The sequence below is a fragment of the Lissotriton vulgaris genome, chromosome 2_1 (assembly GCF_964263255.1).
Source record: "Lissotriton vulgaris chromosome 2_1, aLisVul1.2, whole genome shotgun sequence".
NCBI lineage: Eukaryota > Metazoa > Chordata > Amphibia > Caudata > Salamandridae > Lissotriton > Lissotriton vulgaris.
In genome coordinates, this window is record NC_141687.1 from 2,912,815 (window position 1) to 2,936,619 (window position 23,805).

Here is a 23,805-nt window from a genome sequence, read left to right on the forward strand (position 1 = left end):
TGGGACCCTCCTGCAAAGTGCATGTTGGGCACCCCTCGCCAAGGACACAGTTCGGAGCTCTCAGGACGCCTATGCACAGTACCATATGGGACCACCTATCGCTCATGGGACCCACGCCCCGCAGGGGCTGCGGGGGCTTTTATTATGCTACTGTCTCCTTCCTACATCACTAAAGATATCAAGTGTGCATCATAGTTGACAGCTATATTTTCTCCAGCAAAGATTTCATTGAAAAGATTTTGGGATGTGGGACCGCTATTTCCATAGGTCACCAGGACCGGCTTGACCATTTCTAGACCATTTCTTGTAGTTCTGTATAAAGGGCTCACAAGACTTCACCCACCTTCAATGGATTCTCTGATCTTGTGAAGAGCCACTGGAGAATTTGTAAACTGCTTCTACCCTCGTGCACAGCGGAAGTCAGATTAAAGAACAACCGTCAAACGTGGAAGATCTTAAGACACACAGGTTCATTAGTAAGGAGTCCTTCTGCAATAAACTTTAATGCTGATTTTTATTTTTGCAATGTTTGAGATTTTTATTGCGGAATTTAGTAACACAACATCAGATGATTAATTGGGTCAAGAACATGCAGCGGGAGAAGAAACAGTGTAAAAATATGATAAAAATGAGGGGGGTAATGGAGGTTGGAAGAGAGAGAGAGAGGCAGTAGTGAAAGAGGACCCATGAGAGAGACACATGACCTGGAGCAAGAGAGAGGTGGACATGTCGAGGGCAGTGTGAATCTTGCTGATGGTGGATGCAGATGCTGGGACCTCTTCACTCGCTTTCGATTTAGAGAGTGCATGTGTAGACCTTCTGATCAAAGAGGACCAGCCAGAGCCGGTCCATATCTTCTGACACGTGTTTGATCTTGAATGACTTGAAGTTCAGCTCTTCCCAGTCTGTTCCAATAGGGTTATCATCGCTTATTCCAGCCCTAAAAACAGGTCAGAAGATGCTTATTGTAGAGATCTGCTGCCACAGAATCAACATTTACAGTAGATGCACCTTTAGGACTCTGAAGCCCTCATCCACCCCACAAGAGGCTTCTCCACCCTGCCAACAGACAATTGACAAGCCACATACTGGCAGAAGGATACTGTGCAATGAAGACCCAGACTCAGCAAGGACTGATCAAAAAACATTGTACTCAATGTTCTATGCAAAGAGTTTAAAGCAGTATTACCCACCAAATTAACAATTCTCAGAAAATGAAAGTGATGCTGAGTGGGTGTTCTTGTGCCCATTGTTACAATCCATTGGGGTGTGGTGTGCTCTGCTGTCTGAGGTCATGGTGAACAAGTTGTAGAGATCTGTGGCGTCAGACATTACTGCAATGTATATCCTTTCAGTATGAGAATCAATGTGTAGACATCAAAGAGTCCACTTCATCAGCAAACATCTGAGTGACAGAGCAGGTACACATGGACACATGGCAGGTACACGGGAAGACTGACAGACTTACACAATGTGCACTGCAGTCTTTTAGGGTAAAAGGCAAGGCTTATCTATATAACACTTAAAACAATTGTGGAATTATTAGCAAGAACTCCTGGTGAAATGAAGCCATGCAATTCTGTCAAAGCCCAACAGGTCAGGTCAATGCACAGGCAATGTGCAGCACAATGGGATGTCTACCAGCATAACAAAGGACCCTGTCTGTTATAACAGAAGACACTGATCAGAACACCATTGGTGAGCTCATAAGCAGCATCACTTATGACATCATGTGGGACACATTAGCAGACATTGGCAAAGACTCCACCTATTTTACAGCAAGGTCCATGACTGATCACTGGAAATGATTTTGGGGTGCCCTGGCATTGAACTTCTCTAGTCTCTCTTGCTTAGCCACACTCACCTGATCTTAATTGAGGATTTTAATTACCAGGCAGAAATTCTTAAGGTGGGAGTCGAGGATAATGAATTTCTGGAGCTACTCTAGTCCCGACATTTCACCAAACTGATCCATACTCCGAGTCGTGACTCAGATAACATTTTGGATACAATATGGAAGTGTAATATTAAAGGGACAGGGTCTTTTTCCTGTACAAGATCTGATCATTCCTTGATTAGGCTACAACTTGCAGCTTCATATTTGCTTAGTGATGCACTTTTCCAACTGGTGCCTTCGACTAAGAAATGAGATAGGAAAAGGCGTAATCGGCACCTGGGTTTAATGATGAACTTACACTCACAAAATCAATCTACTCCACTTAGAAAGACAGAGGCACAGGCAATAAAACCTCATGGCTTTCAGCTGCATATTTCTATTGAGACACATTAGAATATGAGCACCTTTCTAAAGGCTTGAGGCGCTCAATATGGTACTGTAGCCTTCATTATCTGAAAACTCCATTATACCAAGTCACTGCACCCGCGTCGCCTTGCTACAGTGGTGCCTAGGCTACAGGTTTTCAAGAATGAAGCTGCACGCCTTGCACAGAACACCCCAAAACAGTCCATGCCCCCGATTCACTTAAACATCACTATTAACTATCTGTTGGATTTAGGGTGCAATTTAAGGCACTCTGTTTGTCTTCAGAGCTCTAAATAGCCTTGGTCTTTCATTCATTTCCAAGAACGTTATAAGATGCTCTCCATCCCACACTCTAAGAGCCTCTTCTACACTCCTCTTGTCTATCCAAGAATTGTCACATCTATATTAGAAGGAAGTACCATTTTGGTCTGCACACCATTTATTCGCTGCCTTTCAGAAGATCCTTAGTAGCCTGGCTCTTCCCGTAAACCTTTGCATGTCAACCCAAGTGAGACTCGCACGTTATTAACAGTCTCATACAGTCTCACACTTTGGTGATTATCAGTACCACTCTGGCAGTCTGTGCAATTGTAAGATCAACCTCTTTTTGGCTGGTGCCAAGAAACCTTTTGTTGAATGTGCATTTTCTCAAATATCTCCAACATAACATCACACAGCATCACCTGGAGTGTCACTTACAGCGCCATAGGTGACTTCACAAAGTAGGTCCCCATCACCTGCACTGCAATAAATCTCAGTGACACCAGTGTGGTAGGAGTACACCGGAATCTAGCAATACTTCCATATCAAACCTCTATGGGATGTGGAATACCTGCAAGCACTGAACATGACAACCCTGACCCCTCAGGGTTTGTGAAAAAAGATCTAGAAAACACTTTTTTGCACTCTTGTTCTCAAAGAAATAATCTGAATACACAATGGGACGTTTTTAATATTTTTATTGAACCGGTGTTATTCTTGTATAAAATACACATGCTGCGATAATCAGTCAACAGAAGCAGATGAAAGTGGTTACGAGCACCAAATTAGTAAACTGCAGGAATAATTCCACCATGGTGTTAAAACAGTGTGTATATGGAGGCATATCAAACAGGGTGGTAATTAAGCTTGGGCACGGATTACTGAGTTCCTCTACGCGGGACTCTGCGAAGTACAAAAAAACTCTGCTGCGCTATGTGGAGCTCCGCAAGTGGTGGTGTTATTTTAGATAAATTCTGTTCGCAATGATGTTCAGTGCCAGGTGCTTGTCCACATTGTCCAGTCATCGCAAACTGCATCATGCACAGCACAAGCGGGTGCTGCTTCCTTTCTGCCGCTCAAGTACATTTTTACTCGAGCAGCAGCTTTCTCAATTAGAACGGGCAGTTTTTCAAAGCAAGGGTCAGAGCATACGTGACGGCTAACAAAGAGAAATCTGATTGCCTGCGCTGAGAACCAGGAGGTTCATTTTCCCTGCTCGAGCTCGCCAACTTGATATTAACAAACGTAAATGAGGAAAAATCTTGCCGGGAGGTGGATATTCCTTGCTTGTGCAAAAAAACTTTGCCGCACAGACCTCTGCAAGTAAATCAGTTTCTTGAGATAAATGCCATTTGCAGTGATTTTCAGTACCAGGTGCTTGTCCGCACAGTGCAATTATCGCGGATGGCATAATTGACACCGCAGCGGGCACTGCTTTCTTTCTGCCACTCAAGTGCATTTTTCCTCGAGCAGCAGCTTTCTCAATAGGAACAGGAAGTTTCTCAACACGAGGGTCGCAAGCATACATGACCACTCGCAATCAGAAATCAGACTGCCCTTGAGAAATCTTGCCAGGAGGTTGATTTTAGATGCACATGCTCACCAACTTGCTGTTACTTATCTCGTACTATGAGAAATCTCGCCCGCAGCTAGATTTTCCTTGCTCGCACTCGCTAACTTGATGATGGGGAACGCAGGCGACGGAAAAAAATCTGCTCTGCTATGTGGAGCATAATTTTTCGGAACTCTGTGAGCTCAACGTAAAACCAAATGCATAAAATGATGCAACCTTCGTGAGCGGCGGGGAGTTCTCCGCCCAGAGTTATTGGTAACCGCTACTCTATGTGGAGGGGCTCTACTAGTGATATGAAGGTATGCACCGTGTGGAGAAGCTAGACTAGTAATGTGAAGTTATGCATCCTGTTGCATGACCAGTGATGTGAATGAGAATGTATTGATAGTGCTGAGGGTCTGGGCCACTGATTTGAAGGTATACACCATGTGGAGGGGCTGCAGTTATGATGTGAGGTCTGCATTCTTTTGCAGTGCTAGACCAGTGATGTAAATGTATAAATAGTTCTGAAGGGCTGGACCAGTGATGTAAATATATATATCATGTGGACGGGCTGGACCACTGATGGAAAGGTATACACCATGTGGAAGGACTGGACCAGTCATGTAAAGCTTCAACCCATGTGGAGGGGTTGGACCAATAATTTGAAGGTATACATCGTGTTGACGAGCTGTCCCACTGAGTTGAAGCTATACATTGTGCTGACAAGCTGGACCAGTGAGATAAAGGCATACCTCCGATTGCAGGGCTGGACTAATGGTGTGAAATTATACATTGTGTTGAAGGTCTGTCCCAGTGATGTGATGGTATGCGTCCTGTTAAAGGGCTCTCCCAGTGATGTGAAGGTATAAACCATGTTTAAGTGATGTCACAGAAATATGAATGTATACATTCTGCTGACAATCAGGTTATATTTTATATAGATGGCCTAATATAGGCTCAGGTAACAACCTTTTATTTCATGTACATTCTCCCTTACACTACATGCATAATGGTTTTTGGGGACTGAGTTTTTACTTAAATAACATATTATAACATGTGTATTTGTAAAGTACACGTTCATCACTACGAGTATCTTGGCACTGAATAACAGACGTTTGCTGTTACCCAACTCAATGGTACTCATTTTACCGACCTCAGATGGATGAAAGTCTGAGTTGACCCGCCGGGATTTGAACCTCTGACTTTGAAGTCGAACACAGGCCCCTGCAGTAGACGCATTAGTCAACTGAGCCACTAGACCCGGGTCTGCACTGCACGCAGAAGGTTGGTTTTTCCTTAGTAAAAGCCTCATATATTATGCATTAAGATTCTTGGAAACTCAGCAGGATTACTATCTCCTGCATAATAACTATGTATAAAGTTCATTCATGACTTCATCCTATATCCAACACTGGCACAGGACGGTAGAACTGCTGAGGAGACCTGTTGATATATATACATCGCATCTCACTGAAATAGAGGAGATCAGGACTTCCATGCGACACACTGACACGATATGCTGAGGTTCATGAAGGCAAACACTCCAGCTCGCAGTGGTCTGACATCCCTTGCGGGGTATCCAGCTCGAGACCAAGACGGGGTCACACAGTCTCTCACTTCAGGTAATGGGGCTGACTTTATCCTAGATGGATTCTTGCTAAACACCTACACATATGCTAGGTACACCTAGGTACATCTAGTTGGGTTGCATTGTAGGAGTACGCATTTTGTTGTCATGTATTATAAATACCTGCCTATGATTTCAGCATAATGGTAAAAGTCTACCATCCTTTTACTTTCCTAGTGCTTCTAATCATTTATATCTGTTACTTTCTTATGGTTATTTCAGCACACCTCTTTTACACTAGAATAACAACTGATCAATAAAGGCTTTTTGAAAAACATCCATACCATTTATTCTGTGTAACTCTCTGAGACAAAGTCAGCACGAGTGACTGAGCGCACTGTTTCCACACTCCTGAGAGATCAGGGTTGTCATGTTCGATAGTTGCCAAGAACTATTCTCTCCTTGGTAAGAGGAGTTTCTGTGAGCTAGCTGGTATGCAGGCTAACATACTCGGTATGGGCGCTTAGAATCACTCTGGCACCAATCCTACAGCATATGTTGTCTAAACTTGCATATCTTAAATAGGTTTTATAGGAACTAAACAAAAAGTAATTGTAAAGATATACATCCAGTTGAAGGGATGGACCAGTGTTCTGAAGGTATTGATTGGACTGAATAACATAACCCATTATTTGATGTCATACGTGGTGTTCAAAACCTAGATCTGTGATATAAATGTATGCTCAAGGGCTGGATTAGTCAAGTGAAGATATACATAATGCTGAAGACCCAGTGTCAGGGATCTGAAGTGAAACTCTTACCGCCAAGACATGCACAGGAACAGAGTCGCTAACATCCCAACTCCCTCCGAAGGATGCCTCAGAGTCCGTTAAAAAACATGACCCTCAGGTACCCCCAGGGGGAAGGGGGAGTGGATAAAATAAGAAAGACCAGAGGAGACCGCTTTAGAACTGTTCTCTTGCTCAGTCTGTTCCGCAGACATAAACTTCGGAGAAGCCTTCTGTGATATCAAAGAACATACATTAACACATTTCCTAACCCACTATATACTCTATCTCTATATCTTATCTATTATACCTTATGTTCCAGAGAACTTGCTTCTCCTCTTTTCTTATTATTTGCTCTCTTGTCTTTTTTCACTTCTGAGTATTATGAGCTGTTTCAACAAAATAAAGATTACTTTGGTATTCCAATTTAATTTTCTTTTTAAATTGTCTTATAAATTTACCTCTTACAATCTAGTTTTTACTTAGTAGACTTTTAATCAACCGACATTCTTCTTTTAAGGGATCTGTAAACAAAATCCTCTTGAACCTAAATTCCTAGCTACTTGAATTATGAATGTCTGACTAATATCCTAAATACATAATTAACCTATACTAAATTATGCTCGCAAACTAATTTATTCTAATTACCTACATATTACCTAACCTATGAATTGTATTCCTAACCTGTATATTTTGAATAACTATGTCCGGTTCTTTCTTTTCCTTTAGGTGTCCAAAAGGTCGCTATTCTCAGGTAAACACTCTTCCTGGATTGTCTTTTCTTTCTTAATTTCCTTGATTAATTTTTAGAGTTCAAATTATCATTGCCTTTAGATTGAATGAAGCATTAATGAACTTATCTCTGTTTATCTTCTAATCCTCAGGAACCGCTGCCCATGGAGGTCTCTTGTTGAAGATTCTACCAGAAGGTAGACTGAAGAAGGAAATTGCAAGGACGTGCAATTTTCCTGTGACAGGTAATGCTGGGTTTCTTTTAAGAAATCCTTTCCTCTCGCGCTATCTTTAAATGCACAGTAAAAGGAAATGTCGAAAAATGCCACAGCTACAGGAACGAGGAAAATATCTCGGAGCTCAGCAAATGTTCGTTCACCTCAGAAAACTTCTTTAGTGAGTGTGCATTAGTTAGCGCTTCACCTAAGCTCAACACCTGTGGAGGAGCATATCAACTAGACCATCACCTTGTCATCTTAATCGGCGGCCATCTTAGAATTCCAGATATTTTCTCTAGCCAACACATTGTGAATTACATTTGAAGGTAGATATTGGATTGATTGTCTGATGTGGAGTTCAGACACGCCGAGCAGTGGTGTGAATGTATACATTGTGTTGACAACCTTGAATATATATACGAATTACAATTGATGCTAAATTGTGATATAAATGTATACACCATGTAAAGGGGCTGGACCAGTGATGTGAAGGTATACACCATGTGTAGGGACTGGACTAATGATGTGAAATTATACACCATGTGGAGGGGCTGTACCAGTGATGTGAAGGTATATACCATGTGGAGTGGCTTGACCAGAGATAAGAAGGTATACACCATATGGAGTGGCTGGAAAAGGGATGTGAAGGTATACACCATGTGGAGGGGTTGGACGAGTGAGGTGAAGGTATAAATTGTCTTGAAGAGCTAGATCAGTCATGTAAGGGGTCTTAATGTGGCTCATAGCATGAGGAGGAAATATGCTCACCCACAGGAAAAAGTAGATGAAAGAATCATGAGTTAAGAACTTGTGAAGTTCTGAATTTCTTTATATTGCCTGCAGTGTTATTTGTTCATGAGTAGGACAGTCTTTTTTGATTCTGTCTATACTTTAATGAACCCTATCAGTTACTGGGTATGACTCTCCACACAACGTTTGTTCTGTTCTGGCACTTGCTAAGAATTGTTTCTGTAAGAGAAGATTCAGGGAAAATAATTCAGTATAGGTCACGTATATAGCTACATCAGACAGCACCACCCTCTAAGAAAAGTGTCAGGATATAAGAATTCTTAGTATGGGGGCATTGCCTGGTGCCTATAAAGATGGCAGCACAATAATGGTGCGCCCATGAAACTGCAGCCCATGGTCTACAATGCTTCCTGATATCTGTAATTCATGCAACTGTGCTGTACACATAGATTACAGAGAACTTGCAGCATCCCAGAAGAGGTTGATTCTGAAACATGAGCTCCAGACCTACAACACATGCCTTGCCGGACTCAACGTGATGAGGGCGGGAGGGCCCATCCTCATGGAGCCGCTTACATCAGTGCGGAGCTATCAGAGGTGACATCCTTCCAGGAACGCAGACGGAGAAAGTTTCAGGTGAGCCAACAACTTTAAACTTCTAGTGTTGACGACCTGACCCAGGAAGGGAGATGTGCACGCAGCTCTTCTAGTGAGAACCAGGACCGCTCAGCGGTTGGGGTTGTGGTATCCTGGGCACTAGGCCCACATACTAGCTTAATGACTGCACAGACACACTGAGTAGGGTACTGTAACTGACCTAGGGCACGTGCGCCCAGTCCCTTTTATTGACAGGGTCACCTGACTTGTGACGCCTGTGATGGGTGGGTGTTAGTTTGTGCTTAACAGAGTAAAACACTAGAACGTATCTAGCCGGACACTACATCCCTCGGAAATTTTAATGAAAAAAAAAGTCCATCCTATAAGAAAACAAATAAACAACATATAAAACCAAATGAGTCTCTTCAGGCTGTAAGCCAGGCAGCGCTGGAGCTTTGGTCAGGATCCCTTCAGTCGCTTAGGCTATGCTCTTTACACTGGCCTGGTCTTGCTGTGTTGAAGTCTATGTACAAAGGTTCAGCATCAATGCATCTGGAGCTGTGGTTAAATCCACTTTGGATTCGTAGACAATCTCTGTGGGTGAGGCCTTCCTGTGAGGGTGGCGTGCTCAGTGACCCTCCTTACTCCTGACTGCTGAGTGACTTTTGACTTGCCTCTCTTGCCTGGACTCCTCTGCCACTGGAGCCTCTGGGATGGCTTTCCTTGCTGGCTGTCATGGGACCGTGCGGGGCTTCGCGCTTCAAAGGCGTAGCTGCAGAACTGCCAATGGATTCAAAGCCAAGTCGCTCATGTACCTTACAAGGGTGGTGTCATTGACTGGCCTCTTTGGAGTCTGGACGTATTTCCTGCGCCTGGCGTGGAGATGTGGCCGACACATCTCTTCTACATGGACCCCCTACACACAGGAACTCCGTCGAGGCCCTTGTCTCCCGGACTGCAACGGGACCACATGGGCTGTGCGGGTAGTCTTGTAGGCCACAATTAGGGGTCGCTACAGAACTCCCAACCAGGCCACAGCCAAGTCTTGTGTAGTCGCCAAGGGCTGATCTTCCAATGGCCAGGTGTGCTTGACTTTGGCAGGCTGTAGGTTAACTGAGGTGTACAGACTGTTCCTGGGTGATTTGCCTCCATGAGCTCCGGTTGTTCAGGGTGTGTGTGGATTCACTCGGGTAGTGCAATGTTCCTTGGTCATGATGCACCTGGGAGGCCGTAACAGGAAGTTTGTTTTCTTCAGTTGGCAGACAGGCAAAGATCTTCTGTAGGGGTGACCTTAGGGAGTGAGGAGGACTTGTGGGACATTGTGGCACTGCTCCATTTTCTGCAGGCAGGTGCACTGCGAGGTGGGATGCTATTGATACCAGGCAGCTGGTGACAGGTGAGAGGACGGTCGAACTACGAATTTGAATTTGAATTTAAAAACATTTGTATAGTGCGCTTATACCACGCGGTTTCATGGCACTTTACAGATTGTGAGGTTATAGCAGGAGCAGAGGAAGTTAGACAGCGAAAGCTCGGGAGAAGAGCAGGGTTTTAAGGCTTTTTCGAAACTCTGTGTAAGAAGATGCCATGCGGAGTTCGACAGGGAGGGAGTTCCAAAACACAGGAGCGAGAACCGCAAATTTTGTTCATCCAGCCTTTTTCTTTTTAAATCGAGGGGTGGTCAGAAGTGCCATGTGGGTGGAGCGAAGCTCTCTACCCGGTGTGTAAGGCTTAATGGCAGAGCAAATGAACTCCGGAGCGGTGCCCATTTTGGCCTGGAAAGTAAGGCAACCAAGCTTGAACAAGGCTCGCTCTTTCACCGGCAGCCAGTGTAGTGCCTGCAATAGAGGAGTTGCACAATGGAATTTAGGCAGGCCATGGATCAGGCGGGCAGCCTGGTTCTGCACTAGTTGCAGGCAGTGAATAGCATAGGCCGGCGCGCCATTATAGATAATGTTGCCATAATCAAGGCGCGAGAGCACCATTGCCATCACTATGATCTTTAGGGCAGGAAGGGAAAAGAAACGGGAAATCTTCCTAATTGTTCTGAGGGAGAAAAAACAAGAGGAGACAACTGAACTAACCTGTGAGTGGACAGAAAGTGAGGGATTAAGGAGGATACCGAGAGTTTTGACTTTAGAGACGGGGAGTGGGGGGACACCAAGTGAGAGGGGCCAGTGAGACGGGGACCAGGGGCCGCAACCACCTCTGGTCAAGACTAACTCCGTCTTGTCCGGGTTGAGATTGAGGTGGTTGCAGTTCATCCAATCCTGGATGAACAACATAACAGATTGGACATTCTGGAAGGATGAGGGGGAGTGAGAAAGGTTGAAAATTAGCTGGAGGTCATCGGCGTAATTAAACACCGTGACCTCAAGCTGCTGCAACATAAAAATGAGGGGATAGATGTATAAATTAAACAAAAGAGGGGAGAGTGAAGAACCCTGGGGGACCCCGCACACAACCTTACGGGAGGCAGCAGTGAAACCAGCTAGATGGACCGCCTGAGCCTTGTCGCTCAGGAAGGACTCGAGCCATGCGAAGGCTAGGCCCTCTATGCCCGCCGCCCTGACACGGGTGAGAAGGATGGAATGGTCCACCGTGTCAGACAGATCTAAGAGGATGAGGGCCTGCGGGAGATTGCACAAAGATTGGGGCCAGGACACAGATTGCGCCTGTGGTGGTTGTCTGCCCTGTGGCATCATGCCACTGTTCTTTCCTCCTTCTTCCAACCAGATTTTCACTTGGATGTGGCGTCCTACCACCTACCTCATGTTGGCACCACTGGACATCTCACTGGTTGCGTCGTTCTTGTGGCAGTTTTTTTTTTCATTTGCTGGCTTGTTGCAGGCCTGACCTGTCGGTAGGACTTGCTTGTTACTCTTGGGGACTTTCATGGTCGCCATCCCCTCCTCAGGGATTTGGCGGTGGTGTGAGTCTCCTCGCTCGACGGCGTTGTGCTTGCAACTCGGGTCTGCGTTGTCATGGCGGCTGCTTCTTCCTTTCTTCCGGTGCGCTTGTCCGGACTGGTCACTTTGCATGACAGGCTCCTTGTCTGCTGTGACGTCTGGTCACATGTCGCCATGCTGTCGGAGTGCCTGTTGCTGTGGCAGCCTGCCACATACAGTGTGTGACTCCTCTCTTGCCTGTCTTGGGTCCCTGTGGACTCTGGCGGGAGTCAGTACGAGGGAGGACACTGTTTCCTTCGGTCCACTGCGGGGGTTTCGCTAGGGCAGTGGAGACGTGGATGCTCTCCTACCTGTGTTCAGCAGTGCTTCTTTGTGGAGATGCCTCTATCTCCCGGGCAACTGCCAGTTCCGTTACATTCGCTGGTGAGTCTTCCTGTGCACTCCTGGTTTTGCGGGCTCCGTCCACTGTGTGGGCACCCTCTACTGGCACTCGGTGTGCATGCTCTTCTTTCTTGTGGTGGTGGTCATTCACCACTGACGGAGGGTAGTTCAATTTCCCTTGCTTGAGGTGGCATCGGACAGCCAGTGGGAGTTGAACGCTCTGTGCCTGTCCTCAGCGTTCTGTGGGGATGGATTTTGCTTCTTGGGCTTTGTTGCTCTTGTCTGCTTAATGCTGGTACCGCTTTGGGCTACTTGGGGATTTTGGCGAGGTGTGACAGTCTTTCTCCTTGGAAGGTATAGGCAGCTCTTTGGAGCATGTGGTGCACTCTTCTTCCGTCCTGGCTGTCTCTCATGTGCTGTTCCTGCTGCTGTTCGGGGCAAGGACACCGTCGCTCTTCTTAATTTTGCTGGACCTTGTTTGGCTACTTGATGCTTCTTTTGGTTGAGGTATCTTTGTGCGTGTTGGGTCTCTCAGGGGTTTACCAGTCTGTTCCCCTTGTCTTTGTCCAGTGCAGCTGAGGCTTTCATGTTGTGTACGCTTTTCATATGGGGCTGGATTTTTCTTTTTTTTGAAGGGCAGTTATTTTAACACATGCAGTGCTTTATTGCTTGTCATGTAGAATATTGCCTGTGGGGATGTTTCTGTCACTTTTCTGCAGGCCAGTGCAGCTCTTCTGAGGCTCTGGGCTTTTTCATTGCTAAGTGCTCCCTTCACATGGGCGCAGTACCCGGGATGTCCACTAGGTGGCACTGCAGTGCAATGTTCTCACAGCCGGGCAGGCTTGGCTAAAGCTGGCGATCTCGCTGGAATGGAGATGGAGATGCGTGGCCGTGTGCAACGCTGGGCGGGCCTGGTCAAGGCTGCCTTGCACAGTATTCCTGTTGAGCGGTGCTTCTTATTTACCTTGGGGGCCATGCAATCTGCCCAATACTACGGGCCATGTTTGATTCACTAGCAAGCACACAGGTGTTGCTCCGGCCTGTTTTATGACCTCTGTTGTCACCTGGCTGGGAGTACGGGCTTTGCAGTGCGGGGAAAGGCGCGTGCCGCCTCGCTGCAGATGCTACAGTTTTCTACGCCCCGACGCCACCCTCATCACCACAGAGGTGCAGGGGCGGGCTCTACGCAGTTGGCGGCCTTGAACTTAGTGCAGCCATTTTCTCACTCATCATGGGCCCACAGTACTCCAACATTACCAGCGGGTCGCAGTAGCCTTCCCTGTGCTGTGGAACACACCTTTCGTAACAGGCTGTGCTTGATTTGCAAGTGGGTGAGGTGAGTGTGCCACTCATGTCAGATCCACTCACCGCATGCAGGCCACCTACGGGTGGAGAGGCAAGAAATCCATTGGGCGCACACAGCGCTCTGGAACCCAGGCTGAGCTTCCTCTCTGTTGTGTCTTGTTCAGACGGGGTTTTTGGCTCTACTTCTAAGTGATGGTGACTTTAAGCTTGCTACCATCCTGAATCTCTATTCTTGCCTTGTGTTGGTCCTTTTAAGGCCTTTTTCCAGACCTAGAAGCATAAACTAGAGGATAGCTGCTTAATATGATGATAGATCCCTTATTCTTGACTCTAATCCATCTATTGCCTATTGGCTTTGACATAATTATGTGTCCTTTCATCATCCTACCTATAGTAGAGGGTGGATCCTGCAGTCCTGACTTTATATTACATATTGGTATGGTTTGTGTATGTACTCTGACAGAGCTAAGTGTTATTTCATCCTTCTCAGGCCTACAAGGCCCAGAACTAGAGAGACTCCATTTTGCTTTCTGTCCCTGCAGACTGAGATACTTGCAGGGTAAAGGTAATGTTTTAGTTATAAGGTGTTGTTCGCTAGGGGAAAACCAGCCGAGACTGGTTCTTATCGGAAGAATGTGTTTGTCTCTTGGGCCAAGACGTAACATGCGGATGCGCACTGCGGTTGCGCGAGGAGCCCTGGAGCTGGCACAGGAATTTGGTGGGAGGCAGCCCTCTGTTGGAAATTTCCATGAGGGAAGAGCATTCTATATTAGTGAAGTGCAGAGGCGGAGTCAGTCAGAAAGAGTTTGAGTTGGAAGGAGTTCAGTCGATGATTGGAGCAGAAAGAGTTTGAGTTGGAAGGAGTTCAGTCGATGATTGGAGCAGAAAGAGTTGAGTGCAGAAGGAGTGGAGAAGGAGAGGAGTTGGAGCAGAGGAGAAGAGACAGTAGATGCTTGGAACAGAGAGAAGACAGACAGACAGTCAGTGAGCTGGAACCAGAGAGAGAAGTCAGAAGCAGTTGTGAGCAGATGGTGTTTTGAACAGAGAGAAGTGAGATGATGTTTGGAACTGAAAGAAGCAGTCAGAAGCAGTTACTTATCAGAAGGAGTTGTGATCAGCTGGAGTCTGAAGTGATGCCTTTTGGAAGAGACTGAAGTTATATCGTGGATTAATCTGTGGGAGCAGCTGGAGTGAATTGGACATTGGAACTGAGATAATCAGACAGAGTGAAGAAGCTAGTGGAGCGAACGGTTATCAGAGTGGCAGAAACAATTAGGCTGAAGCTGGAAGGTGGAGAGAGTTTGTGGGGGAGAGGAATCCGGTGCAGAGTGAGCAGCGCAGATGCGTGTCCAAGAGTGCAGACGAGCTAAGGCACAGACGAGAGAGGAACCCCAAATGACAGCTTGAGCAAGACTTCATACTAATCAGGTGATATTGGTCCTGTATCTTTAAACATTAACCTTGTCCCTATTGGGCTGCTAATCCTTTTTCTTTCAGCGGTGTGCAGTCTATTTACAGTCCCTGTTAGTTACATGTGCATGTAGTATAGGGGTGGGCGGCCAGCTACGCTCCATGCACGGAGTGTGCGTAGTGCCGTCTACTCCGCATTTTGTGTAGCGGGTGTAGCCAGGTGGCACTACGCACGCTCCGCAGACGGAGCGTAGCTGGCCGCCACCCGCCTCCCTCCCGCCCTCCCTAAATACTTTAAATTAAAAGTTTAAATTAATTAAAAGGCACTTACCTTGCCCGCCGCTGCCCGCCGCGTCCCCGTGGCTCGCTATCTTCATTGCTGCCGTCTTGTTTACTAATGCGCATGCGCGGGCGGCCGCTCATGCGCATTTCTCACGAGAAAATGCGCAGGCGCGGCCGCCCGCGCATGCGCATTAGTAAACAAGACGGCAGCAAAGAAGATAGCGAGCCCCGGGGACGCGGCGGGCAGCGGCGGGCAAGGTAAGTGCCTTTTTAATTATTTTACACTTTTAATTTAACGTATTTAAGGAGGGCGGGAGGGAGGCCTGTGGTGCGTAGTGGGGCTACGCGGAGTGCGGATGTGGGCGTAGTTTCTCGCCCACTTCACGTAGCTCGCGAAGCCCCACTACGCCCACTACGCCCAGGGCTAATGTAGTATAGTAAGAGACCCCGCAGATCTGTGTGTGTGTCTATTCCCCTTTTACTCTTCAGGCTATGTGTTATAGTATTGTTATTATCTATACTACTTTTATAAAGCAAGAACTGGGAACCTTTGAGGCGGGTAAACTCGGCAACCACAACGCCAATCCAAACACCCAATACATAATTGGAATTGTCAGGGTCTGCAGAGTGATATAGGCTATATACCACAAAAAAATATACGTTCTTTAAAAAATATATGTTAAAAAAAAGTAGTCCCTTGGAAGTAGCACCGGCCGTGTGCGCTAACGGCATGCGTGCTGACATCATCACAAGCGTGGGGAGGAGCGGCAGACAGGAGCGGTGAACTCTGGCAGACTGGAGCGGGCTGAGGTAGGTCAAGCGCGGGGAACTTTGGCGGACTGAGTGCTCATGTAAAGTGCTCTGATACCTTCGGGCCGGGTTTGACTATCCTGACACCTTCCTCCTTTGCTTCTTTTTCTTCTTAAACAATGGCAGATATTTGCATTCCTGTCATAAATGGGATCAGGCACCTCTGATCTATGGGAATCTGACATAAAAACCATCCGTCCGGTACTACATTTTCAGCGTGTGGATGCGTTGACTCCACAATATTAGCTGCAGTCTTCCTCATGTGTTCGACAGTGTTATTATACATTAAAAGCCTCAGTACATGCTAATATGATCCAATAAATATTGCATTAAGGGCGCTCACTTAGCATGGGTACCCCAGATCCGATTAGCAGCATTAAAAGAAATGAGAGGTTTCTTCGTTTAGATCTGGAATGTGTTGAGTGTGCAAATCTTGTTCTCTGGGTTGCTTCAGTGAAACACAAATGCAATATTTAGCAGAATAGTAGCTTTGTTTGTGGCTCTCAGGCAAGTTATTTTCTGTAGAAAGACATCATAGTTATGGGTGCGCAAAATTAACATCATTTGCTTTCATGGAATTGCAAGAAATCTGGGCAAAACTACGGGAAACTATATGAAATACAAATGCATCACGTAGAACAATGTAATAGCATTAAATGCGTCCTCACGTCAATTGTTGATGCAAGGGTGCATTTCGCAATAAACAAATAGTACAAAAAAACAAAGCACAATGAACAACGTCTGCCCGCGCTGTGTTGTTCTGGACATTCCCGGTAAATTCCTGGTACATTTTGACCAAGAGTGTCATTTGTGGACATTTTTTACAACGAATGGCGCACAGTTGCGTGCCATGGTGTAAAGGCATCATTTCTGTAATTTCACGCTACAAGTGCAACACGAAATGTCCCAAATTACAAGAATTGCAGACCTACTTCTAGCAGGCTTCACCTTCCCAGCTCAACAAGAACTCATATTTTCATTCACTAAAAGATGCTTTGAAGGAGAGCAGTGTTTAGAGCTCAGTGTTGCAAACAGGGTGTGCCTAGCGAGTAATTGTTGAGGTGTTCATTAATAAAATGGGAATACTCACTCCCTTTTACAGAAGAATTGCACATAAATGCACTTTGTTGTAAAATTACAAGGTTTATGTGTGTGTACTGTATGTAGAGGTTCAGGCGCCCCTCCCCCAGATCACCTCCCCCAGATCACCCAGTGTAAAATCAAGAGAGTCATTGTGAAGTTTGTCATATTTTAAGCACCCATTGACACCTTTAGGTATAACTTAGTACATCTCAGGCGAGTGGCTGGCAAGTAATTTCTCCACAATGGCCACAGTTTCCTTGGAGGGATAAGGAAATCACCCAGGGATAACCCCCGGAAAGTGGGGTTCTCAAGACAGAACATTGTATGATTAATATATATACTACTATTATAAAGCGAGAACTGGGAACCTTTGAGGTGGGTAAACTCCAGAAGTACAGCACCAATAAGAACAAACAATACACCGTTGGAAAGGGGAGTTTGAGGCGATGGACATAGGCTATACATCTGGCCACCATATAAATTACAAACGACAAACAACTTTAGGGGTAAAGTAGTCCCTTGTGTGCGTGGGCGTCGGTGTGTCGGGGGCGGGACGGTGGGCATGTGCGTTCAGGGACGCATGCAGCCTGATAGCGTTGTCCCCGTAGAAAAAAGCTGGGCGTGTGGGTGGGCGTGTGCATTCACAGGCGCATGCAGCCTGACAACGTTGTCCGGGTAAAAAACATTTAGGTGGGCATGTGGGTGGGCGTGTGTTCAGAGACCACAATGCACATGCCCACACACAACAACGCTAAACAGCACGCACACCTCACGACGTGCACTAACGCTAATCTCACTGTGATGAGATTAGCGTTCGTGCACGTTGTGACGTCTGCGTGCCCTTCAGCGTTGTTGTGTCTGGGCGTCTGCATGCATTGTAAGACGCCTGCTTCATTGAAAAGTGCGGAGGGAGGGTCGCGTTCGGTAATGTTTCCTTCGCCTGCTTCATTGTTGAGCGCGGAGGAGGGGAGAGGGGAGGGGGGTGCGGGTAGCGTTCGGTAACGTTTGCAGTCGGCGTTTCGTCACTTCTCCCTCGGCCAGTTCCTGCCAGTCACTGCTGCACAAGCGGACACACCAAAGGACTCAACAAGTCTAGGCACAGATGAAGTACAAAGGTAAAAGTCGACAAGCAATATCTTTGGGGAAAAACACCTCTACCTCATCATACAATTTTTAGAAACAAACAAACACCATTGCACACATTCTATTTATTCCCCGAACAACGTCGGGACGGAATGCTAGTTATTGTAATAAAGATACCCCAGTTCTTAGTGAACCAGTGTATGCCTTGTTCTTATATAGTGCAGGTAACCTTTTCTTCTAGTCAGGTGTCAGTGCACGAACAGAAGCGACCCCCGATCAGGTAAGTGACCTCTGAATAATAGGGAGAGACAAGCCCTTGAGCTAAGAGAATAAGTTATACACTGTGTAATTTGGCCATTCCATAATATTATTGTACCTCTTGTTCTTGTACAGGAAAGGTAACCTTGTCTTCTAGTCAGGTATTACTGCTGGAACAGATGCTACCCCTGATCAGGCAGGCAAGAACTGAATAATTAGGGAGAGAGGAGCCTTTGAACTGAAGGATAAGTTGTACACCGTGTAATTCGGCCATTCCATGATATTATTGTAGTAGTGAACCTCTAGTGAATAGTGAGAGAAACTTCCCAACATAGAGAGAGAGAGCTGAAGGTATTCATAGGAAATTGATCGTCGTTGGGATGCGGCGTTATACCCACAGGATTGTGGCTTGTTAATGAGAGCACCAGGGAGGACACTGGTGTGTAATGAGATAGCCTCTAGGGAAGGTGGCATTAATGAGAGCACCAGGGAGGACACTGGTGTGTAATGAGATCGTCTCTAGAGAAAGAGGCGTTAATGAGAGCACTGACTGAGGTTAGTGTGTATACCCACAGGATTGTGGCTTGAGGGAGCACTGGTTGTGGCCAGTGTGTAATTGTATATAATCAGAACTGCCCCTGGGTAGATTAGTCTGGGCCCATGTAGTCGCGAGACTATGAGGTATGAGTGTGGTGTAGGGCATGGATATCCTTAGTAATCAGTGAGTATTCCTAGTAATCCCTATAGATTTAGTGGTGTATCTGATGATATGAGCTTGTATATTGCTAATTCCCCATCCTCAGGTAGGTACCCAGGTGCCTGGATAGATGGGTCCTGAGGAGGGAGGTGGTTACGTTTTGGCCGGGTTGGTGGTGCTCTGGTGATCTGGTCCTATCTGGTCTGAGAATCCGGTCATAACATCTGGCGTCACAAATTGTTTACGTAGCCTGTGTGTGCTGTATTGTTTTTATCTTGTTGGTTTGCACTCGGTACGACATTGACCTACGGGCTTGAACAGTTGCACTGTAAGGAGATTGCAGTACATCATGGCATTTGACTTATGCAGGGTGGAAGAAATGCTTTTCATCTTGGTGTTTGAACTGACAGGCTTGAAGGGTAACTGTACATGAGGGAGCCAATTACATCTTGGTGTTGATGCAGTTGTACATATGTGAGTGAAAATTGCTTTTAAATTGCCCATTAAATGACTTGCTGCATTTGCTTCTGCTGTGCAATGTGAAATGTATTCAGTGTAATATGACTTGTGGAGTTTCTTGTAAATAGCTCCTTGTAAATATGGCTTGTGAGGAGCATGTTCTCATTTTGACTTGCTGAGTTCCTTGTGAATTGCGCCTTGTAAATATGCCTTGTGAAGAGCATGTCATTATTATGACTTGTTGAGTTTCTTGTAAATATGGCTTGTGAATAGCGCCATGTGAATATGGCTTGTACAGAGCATCTTCTCATTAAGTTAGGCAGGAGAGAGCTGGATCTCTTTCAAGTGCTTGGAGAAAATGTTTTGAGGATGTGCGCACGTGTTATATGAAAACGTGGAGAGATACGTTCTTGAATTTCCCATGTACTGCAGACATTGGGGAATGATTGTGTTTGAGCTGCCAAAGGGTTAATATCTTGAATTTAGACTGCAGTATTTATTTTAACTTGCTTTTTAACGTGCATGGTTACAAGAGCTGACGCTAAAAGTCAGTGACTGTTTAGATTATTGATGGTTTGATTTAACTTTTTGATTAGTTACAGGGTTCGCCTATGTGCTTTGTCAGCTTGCTGACAGAATGGTTACATCTTGTATGGAGAGAAAAAAGCAGTGTTCATTTAACATTCAGTTTAAAATGCGTCCACGAGTTTGTGTGGGTTTGCCTTTGAACACATGATTTAATGTGTCTGACTCGGAGGTCGGAAAGTTGTAACTCAACCAGTCAGATTGGGAAAAGGGTTTTCAGCTCAGTGTGGATGGTATGGACAAATACACGAACCAGTGTTTTAGAATTAGTGTTTAACGGTTGAAAAATAAAACAGACCCATCAAAGAAGGTGCTTTAATTAGTGAAATGCAACCGTGTGGTTTTTAAAAAAAATGCTCTGTAGTGTATTTTGCAAATGATTATTTTCCTAAAGCAAGCTGCCCTTTTGTTTAAAGTTCTGTATTTTGCGCATGATATGTAGCAGACCATCGTGTGAGTAAACCCACTCAGTTAGAAAAAATGGCTATCTGAAAAAATGAATCTGGCCCTTTTAATAATTAGAATGGAAAGGCTTGCACTAAATTATGAATTCTTGGTTATGCAGTACAAATTTACATGTTTCCCCTTGTTTAAATTGATGGTGTTTCACATGGTATTTAAAAAAAAAATGTGTCTGCATGCAATGTTGTTCTAATATTTTTCCTTTTCAGCAAGTAGCAGTACATTATGACAGAATTATTTTAAAATGCTAGCATGTGTCTATGTTGCAAAAAATATGTCTTTATTAATTCCTGTTTTTAGGATGCTTTTTACCACGTTTAAATCTGATTAAATTAGTTAGAAGTAATGGTGCAGTGTTTCTGGCCTGGGAACAGCGTTTGTTTTCAGTTAGAAAGAATTTGCTTTGACCTTGGCTGATATGAGTCAGGCATCTGTTCGCGGCTCAGAGTTTCGAAAGGGTGGAGGCCCCGTGGGTGACTTCTGAGAGCAGAGAGAGCCAGTTTGTTATTTTTGGCTATGATTCAATTTCTTTCCGCGGAGAAATGTTTATATAAGGGGGGGTCAAGTTGCTCTTCCTTACAGTCAGCCCAGAAAGCTTCATTGACTTCAGATAGAGGATGTTTGCAAACGCAGAATAATTGGCAGACGCTTGGCCCTTGGAGTTAGATAAATACAGTAGGCCCAGAAAGCTTCCCTGACTAGAGATATGAGATGCTTGAAACAGAACAATTGGCAGGAGCTTTGCTCCTGCAATGAGATCAGCATTTGGCAGTGATTCACAATTACATCGCACTGTAGCCCAGCTCCTACTTATTATGGTTGGAGCTGATTCAAAACTCTGAGCGCGGACATCTTTCTGGAGGGAGGGGCTGTTTCTCAAAGGAGTGAGGAGTAGCTAGGCCCCAGCCCTTCTGGCTGTGTATGACAAAATTAGATTTTGCCCAAACAAATTTAAAGAATATGGTATAGGTAGAATGTTTAAATCATTCCTTGGATTTAGAAGAATTCTTTTCATGAATTAGGAGGTTTCTTTCGAAAATAAAAAAGCACTTTGGGTGCTTTTTGAATGGAAAATGTGTTTTTGCTAAATTGATGATGTGTGTTTCTCGTTTCAGATGGCTATTATCGTGTGGGGGCCCTAGATGAGTGTGACTTTCTTATTTTGGAGTGATGAGTTTTCTTATTTTTGGCGTGAGTGCCCCCAAAACCCTCAAAACCCCCAAAACCCCCGAGGCTGAATCCAGGATTAGAAGCAGACGTACCAGGATGACCAGCTGGGAGGATGTGTTTCCTTGGCACCGGATACAGATGAAGATGGAGCATCATGGCTTATAAAAAATGAACTGTTTTCCTAAGAAGAAACCAACTACAGAAGAGAACTTTCTATAGTGACAATTGGTATTACAATCTACAGTTCACTGCCTCAGCAGTCAGGTTCAAACCCCATATACTATTGTTGAGTTACTAAAAAATTTCATTGACCTGAAATGTAATTCCTTGGCCTGCATTCTTGAGTCTTGCATTTTTCCCATGTTTCTATTTCAGATGGACATTATGCCACTTTTGCAGTTACCATATACAGGCCCCACTTGAAAAAAAAAATTCTCATTCCTGTTCATGGTTTTGATTTTCCAGTTTAAAAGATGCAGTGCCACATTAATGCAAGGATGCAAATGATATATATTTTGATTTTAGTATGCTACGATATTTCATTATTGATACACTTGTTTATCTTTCACCTATTTCATAGTTTTCCTGTTTTCTCTAAAACAGTCTTACCACTAATAAGAAAGCAATGTTTTAAATGATGGTGCACACATGTGTTCCACAGAATGATACAGAGGGACTAGGTGCAAACTGTTTCCTGAGTTAGATGATTTATGACCTTTTAACTATTGCCTTTGGCATGGTCTATATCTTTTAGAAAAATAAATACACCAGACTTAGATAACTTTCTTTGATTTATTGCTTGATATGCATAGTGCTACACCAGCTATTTTGTAGGAATGGAGTTATCCTTGTTTTCCTGTTATTACACTTTCACTTTGATCCATCATATCTTAATTAGAACAATGGGATTAGTTCCAAGGGTGGTCACCCTAGACTTTAAGTTGTCCTGGGAGGTGTGTCTTTTAGTCAGGTTATGTCCTACATCTATTAGTAATAGTTGCCCAGACTTTGAGGACCCTTTGTGATGTTTATTTGTCAGATTTTCCCAAATGTTTACTTAAGTTGACCGTAGTAGGTAGGCCTCATTTAGGCCCTTTGTGGTTTTCATTTCACAAACATGTCCCTACATCAATAGATTTCATCAGTTATCACTAGAAGTTGAGGCACATTTAGTTCAAGTGTGCTTTAGTTAGTTTCTGTTGTTATCAGATCAATCTTAGTTACATTTCAGCATTCAGGTCAAGGGTGCTTTGATTTGTTTTCAGTTGTTTGTTAGATTTGTATTCCCTACATCAAGTTTTAGGTGGTATTTCCTTAAGTTGTCATTTATTTTAGGGAGTCTTTTGGTTTTTGGTTTTGTTGATAGATTATGTTGATGTTTGTTTATTTGTTTGTTGTTGTTTACGGATGTTAGCAATTTAAAGTCAGGGTGGAATGTTCTGACCGGGTTTTTGGCTCTACTTCTGAGTGATGGTGACTTTAAGCTTGCTACCATCCTGAACCTCTATTCTTGCCGTGTGTTGGTCCTTTTAAGGCCTTTTTCCAGACCTAGAAGCATAAACTAGAGGATAGCTGCTTAACATGATGATAGATCCCTTATTCTTGACTCTAATCCATCTATTGCCTATTGGCTTTGACATAATTATGTGTCCTTTCATCATCCTACCTATTGTAGAGGGTGGATCCTGTAGTCATGACTTTATATTACATATTGGTATGGTTTGTGTATGTACTCTGACAGAGCTAAGTGTTATTTCATCCTTCTCAGGCCTACAAGGCCCAGAACTAGAGAGACTCCATTTTGCTTTCTGTCCCTGCAGACTGAGATGCTTGCAGGGTAAAGGTAATGTTTTAGTTATAAGGCGTTGTTCGCTAGGGGAAAACCAGCCGAGACTGGTTCTTATCGGAAGAATGTGTTTGTCTTTTGGGCCCAGACGTAACATGCGGATGCGCACTGCGGTTGCGCGAGGAGCCCTGGAGCTGGCACAGGAATTCGGTGGGAGGCAGCCCTCTGTTGGAAATTTCCATGAGGAAAGAGCATTTTATATTAGTGAAGTGCAGAGGCGGAGTCAGTCAGAAAGAGTTTGAGTTGGAAGGAGTTCAGTCGATGATTGGAGCAGAAAGAGTTTGAGTTGGAAGGAGTTCAGTCGATGATTGGAGCAGAGGAGAAGAGACAGTAG

General features: G+C 44.8%; 1 protein-coding gene across 1 annotated transcript in view; it reads right to left on the reverse strand.

The window, feature by feature from the left end:
• Positions 1 to 795: 795 nt before the first annotated feature.
• Positions 796 to 23,805, reverse strand: part of LOC147729443 (fish-egg lectin-like) — a 174,011-nt gene continuing 151,001 nt past the window's right edge. Inside the window, exon 4 of the mRNA XM_086959055.1 lies at positions 796 to 940. Coding sequence (XP_086815181.1) covers positions 796 to 940 — 145 coding nt within the window. The remainder of the gene's footprint in view (positions 941 to 23,805) is intronic.